This window comes from Gekko japonicus, unplaced genomic scaffold, assembly GCF_001447785.1.
Source record: "Gekko japonicus isolate JY-2015 unplaced genomic scaffold, Gekko_japonicus_V1.1 scaffold3461, whole genome shotgun sequence".
Taxonomy (NCBI): Eukaryota; Metazoa; Chordata; class Lepidosauria; order Squamata; family Gekkonidae; genus Gekko; species Gekko japonicus.
The window spans coordinates 67,955-73,336 of NW_015171605.1; the positions used below are offsets into that span (position 1 = coordinate 67,955).

General features: G+C 46.2%; 1 protein-coding gene across 1 annotated transcript in view; it reads left to right on the top strand.

The window, feature by feature from the left end:
- The window catches only part of LOC107117752 (transcription factor IIIB 90 kDa subunit-like), a gene marked incomplete at its 5' end in the record, with an annotated part of 78,874 nt that overhangs the window by 58,751 nt on the left and 14,741 nt on the right, over nucleotides 1–5,382 (top strand). Inside the window, one exon of the mRNA XM_015419915.1 lies at nucleotides 2,831–2,892. Coding sequence (XP_015275401.1) covers nucleotides 2,831–2,892 — 62 coding nt within the window. The remainder of the gene's footprint in view (nucleotides 1–2,830; nucleotides 2,893–5,382) is intronic.

Below are 5,382 nucleotides of genomic sequence, written 5' to 3' on the forward strand. Positions count from 1 at the left end.
AAAGGCCTATAATTTCTGGCTTGAATGGAAGATGCAAGACGAATGGGTAAAACCTTCAATGATCGCTTGGGCTAGAGACATAGGAAGTACATTGACGTTTGAACAATGGGAAAAGGTATGGGAGAAAAATATAAAATTTGTCAGATCAAGTTCCTTTAAAGAGAACATGATCAAAATGTTCTATAGATGGCACACCTCCCCAGTTAGATTAAACAAGTTTGATAAGAAAGTTGGAAAGAACTGTTGGAAATGCAAACGTAGTGATGGAACATTTTTTCACCTATGGTGGCTATGTAGTAAAGCCAAAAAAAATTGGAAGATGGTTAAAGAGATTATTGATGAGATTTTGACTAAGACAATACCACTAACACCGGAATGTTTTTTATTAAATTTTATTCTGGATACTTTTAAAATGAAATTTACCTAGTGATGCATATTGTTACAGCAGCCAGAATTTTGTACGCTAGCAGGTGGAAAGATGAGGAAACTCCTTCTAGAGAAGAAGTGATTTCTAAATTATTAGAGGTGGCGGAGATGGAGAAACTAACTTTCTTGTTACAAGAAAAAGGCTTTGAAAACTTTGATAAATATTGGCAAAAATTTTATAGATGGTTAAAGGAGAGAAAGTAGGTGAAAGTAGCTGAATCTAACTGACAGTGATTAAATTGGATACGAAAGTTAGATGTAAATATATAATATATGCAAATATATAATAGTATCTGTTAGGCTATGACAAATAAGATAGGAAAATGGAAGGTAAATATTTTGTGAAAAATTGGAACCAATCTGCAACTAGATGTTGTGTAACATGTTGGTAATTGGTATTTTGTTATATATATATTTTTTCTTTTAGTTAATCTGTTTAAATACAAATAAAGATAATGTTAAAAAAAAAAAAAAGGACCAGGCAGTAGGTAATGTGAAAGACCTCTGCCTGAGACCCTGGGAAGCCTCTGCCGGTCTAAGTAGACAATACTGACTTTGACTGATGGTCTGATTTAGTATAAGGCAGCTTCATTTGTGTTCATAGTCCTCAAAGTGGTTCACAAGAACCCCATCCGTTGATAGCAGTGGCCACCTCGAGTTTGCTTGCAGGGAAAGGTGGGCTGGAAATGAGTGGAATAAATAAACGCGGCCTTGATAATGACCAGAACCCTTTGAAGCCACATCTAAGCATTGAAAAAGATACACTGAGCCTCGTTATCTTGCGAGGTGGGGAGAACTTTTGAGGCACAGGGAGATGAGTCTGTTCTGCACACGATCTGTCTTTGAGATATCAGACAGCTTCCGGTGAACCTAAAAGCAATGTTAGATAGGGGAGAGCAAGGGTTTCTTTTAGAGCCGCCTTCCTGGTCCCCCAAGGGTTCCTGCTGGCACACGCTTCTGCCCCTCCTCTGTTTGTTTCTCAGACATCCACGACCGGGTCACTGCCCCTCTTGTCCGATTGTATCATTTCTCCAGTTCTTCAGTCCCAGCCGTGCTTCGGGATCTTATTTTTTCGAGAATCTTTGCCGTTCGACCGAATGGTTTAAATCAGGGGTCCCCAGTCTTTTGGACCCCATGGCGGGTGCATGTGGCACTTTGAGAGGGGGTGGTGAGTGGCACCCCAAAGGTAGCTTCCGTGGGAGGTGGAGCCAAATGGAACCCTTTCTCCCTCATGTCTCCTGAAGGAGTAGTAGAGTCTAGTGATATTAATTGAAGTACTTCTCCAGAAGAAGAAGAAGAAGAAGAAGAAGAAGAAGAAGAAGAAAAGATTGGATTTATACCCCGCCCTTCACTACCCAAAGAAGTCTCAGAGCCGCTTACAATCTCCTTTCCCTCCCCACAACAGACTCCCTGTGAGGGTGGTGGGGCTGAGAGAGCTCTTGACAGAAACTGCTCTTTTTCAAGAACAGCTCTTATCAGAACTACGGCTTGCCCAAGGTCATCCAGCCAGGTGCAAGTGGAGGAGTGATGAGAGAGCACCTGGCTCAAGGCTCCCAGGCAAGCCAAGTAGTCCATTGGGGGAGTCACGTGATCCCGGAGCCCATTCACAATGTGCTCCGTGGCGGGCAGAATGAGTCAAATGTCCCTTTAAGGGCAAACCACGGCTCCCCCTGCCACCAGTTCCAATAACACATCCAGCTGTGCATTCGTTAAATGTAACATGAGAATTACTCGCTGCATGTGGGGTGTTTTTTGGGGGGACATTTATGCAGCCCCGCCAGGGAAAAAAGTGCCCCACAAGCCACAAGATCCTGGTTACGGGCCTGCTAGAGATCAGTCAGAATTTCCAGCGATCTCCTGGCCCCACCTGGAGGCTAGTAACTCTACATCCATTTGAGAGTCTCGCAGCAGGAGATGCAGATGCCAAGTGGGAGGATTTGGGTGCATTCTCCCAAGCGCTCATCCTTCCTGTGGGCGAGAGCATGGCAGCTGTTGAAGCACTGCAGGTCCTTGACCTCAAGTTCCTCCTAACCTCTCATTCCTTCACGGTGTGTTTAATTGGGCGTATGCCATTGAATTACGTTAACAGTGATTCCCAAGGAGCTGTAGGTGTGCGTGTGCGCCGGAAACCTTGTTGGTGCCTCTTCGTCACCCTAATTAACTGCAGTAACGGTTTGTGTTCACACAAGGAGCCTCAACGATTGTGAAGCATGTTTAGGAAAATCTTTGTTGTTAAGGCGGGGGGGGGTGTTGGAAAGAGGCTGTCCTCTGAAACACTGCTTTGTCAGCAGAGCCGGTTATCAGAAGGACCGGATTCCCGAGATGATTAAAAGCCGGGGCTTGAATCGGAGTTGATTTGGAATGAATGCACACCCTAATTAAAATTTCTGCTGCTTCTGTTTAGACGAAAGTACTGGAGACGGTGAATTAGATCTAAGTGGAATCGACGACAGTGAAATAGATATGGTAAGAATGTGTCTCTTCCCCCCCACCCTCAATTATCTCTCTGCACACGTGGAACTTGGGAAACATAGCAGTTCGCATAGGGCTGGGGAAGGTTCGCTCTACACGGCCACCAAAGAAACTGTTCTGTTTCGGCGATGCACATGTAACAGAATATTTGGGGAGCAGGGGAAAACAGTGCCAATACTATGACACACTGGAAAGTAGGAGGATGTGAATAAGATGCAATTCAACAAAGATAAGTGTAGAGTTCTGCTTCTGGGTAACAAAAATGAGAAGCATGTATACCGGATGGGGGACAGACTACTAAGCAGCAGTGTATGTGAACAAGATCTTGGAGTATGGGTGGACCGTATGCTAAATATGAGAAGTCAGCGGCAAAAAGGGCTAATGCGGTCTTGGGGTGTATCAGTAGAGCAAAACATCCAAATCACAAGATGTTATAGTCCTGAATTGGTCAGGCTGCACCTGGAGTATTGTGTGCAGTTCTAGAGGCCTCACTTCAAAAAGGATGTGGACAGAATGGATCGGGTGCAGATAGAGCGACGAGGGTGATCGGGGGCCTGGAGACCAAGCCCTGTGAGGAAAGGCTGAGGGACTTGGGAAGGTTCAGTCTGGAGAAGAGGAGGTTGTGGGGGGACAGGATTGCTCTCCTGAAGTATTTGAAGAACTGTCCCTTAGAGGAGGGCAGGGAGCTGTTCCTGTTGGCAGCAGAGGAGAGGACTCGCAAGAATGGGTTTAAATTAAGGGCGGGAAGGTACCGGCTGGATATTAGGGAAAACTTTTTTACAGTAAGAGTTGCTCAACAGTGGGATCAACTGCCTAGGAAGGTAGTGAGCTTCCCCTCACTGGAAGTCTTCAAGCAGCGGCTGGATAAACACTTGTCAGGGATGCTTTAGGCTGATCCTGCACTGAGCAGGAGGCAGGACTAGATGACCTCTATGGCCCCTTTCAACTCTATGATTCCACATTATTTATTTATTTAATTTGTATATATAGGACATTTCTTTGCCACCCTTTCAGAGTCCTGATTGAAGAAGCTTAGAATTAAAGCAATGTGACAATATAGAAAGCCGTTGGAATGGTCCATAAAGCAGAAACACACCATTTTAGAACGTGGTAAAATGAGAAGTCTGGGCATTAGGCGTAATACTGGGAGAAAGGGAGTGGGTATCGAATGCTGGGATAAGGCTTTAGCAAGGTGGTGTGAGACAACCGCCGTGAGGTATACACTTTAGAAATGTATTAAAGGTGAATTTTAAAACCCCAAGTCTGTTCTGGGCACAATTCCAGGAGAGGGAGGGGGGAGTGCTAAGTTTTTGTAATTGAAAAAAAATGGCTTCGGGGGCGGACACAGTTTGGGAATCCTGCCCTGGAAGGAAGCCCCCTGCTCCTTCATCCAAAGCACGTATGGAAAATTTGAATTTGCTGAGAGGCAAAAATTAGGTATTCTGATCGTCAACAGAAGCACTCTTTAATATTTTTGGGTTGGTGCCAAAGTCGCTGTGCTACCGCTACAAGGGCACTTAAGCGGAACCGCATTTCCATTGGCCGTTGTCCACTTACTGTTTGGGAGGGTCCCCTGACGCCCTGGCACAGAGTTTCAGGGGGGTTCAATAGGCCGTAGAGGGAGAAGAGCAGTGGAAAGTTTTGTTCTGGGAGCTTTGCTGTTCTCCAGGTTCTTTGGAATCAAAAACAACTTTATATTCATCCCTGTTTCTTCAGTAATGGAAGAGCCGGACCAAGGACTGGAGAGGGGGGAACTAAGTGGGTGTAGTTAAAGGAGCGACGGGTGTGGCTACATAACCAAGGTTACCACTACAGCAAGGGTTCCACCACCACCACTACCTTCTGCCTACTTATACTACCGTAGAACAGGGTTCCCCACGCCTTTTGACCCTCTGAGCATCTGTGGAATTCAGGGTGTGTTGCAATCACAAAACGGCCACCCCAGGAGGTAGAGACAACCACAAAATGGCCAGCTTAGTAGGCTGTTAGTAGAGTGTTAAGCCCAAGTGCAGGGGAGAAGAGGGATACACCGGGAAAAGCAGAGTGAGAGAGAACATAAACTGACACTGCGGTGGCAGCCGCTACTGAAATGTTATTTCTAATCTGCCCGGCCAATTGGATCTCCAGTGATCAGCCAGAAGCCTAGCTGGGCAAGACCCCCCACACACACCTGGGCCGACCCCCTTTCTGAAAACACTTGGCAGTTGCCAGGAGATATCTTGGCAGGCTCCGTGGCACCCACAGGCACCACATCGGGGGACCCCCGGCTGTAGAGAAATGGCAAATATTTACTAATGAAAGTCAAATGGGTGGCATTGAGCCTTATGGAGCAGAAACGGATGCCAAGATCCCCTTTCCTTAGTACACTGTATTGCCTGACGCGGTGACCCTTCTCGTGCCCCTCCGAATCTGTCTCTTTGTCGCCCGGCGGACCACAGTCCTTTTGTTCTCCTCCTCTAATTTCCCCCGCCACTGCCTCTCTTT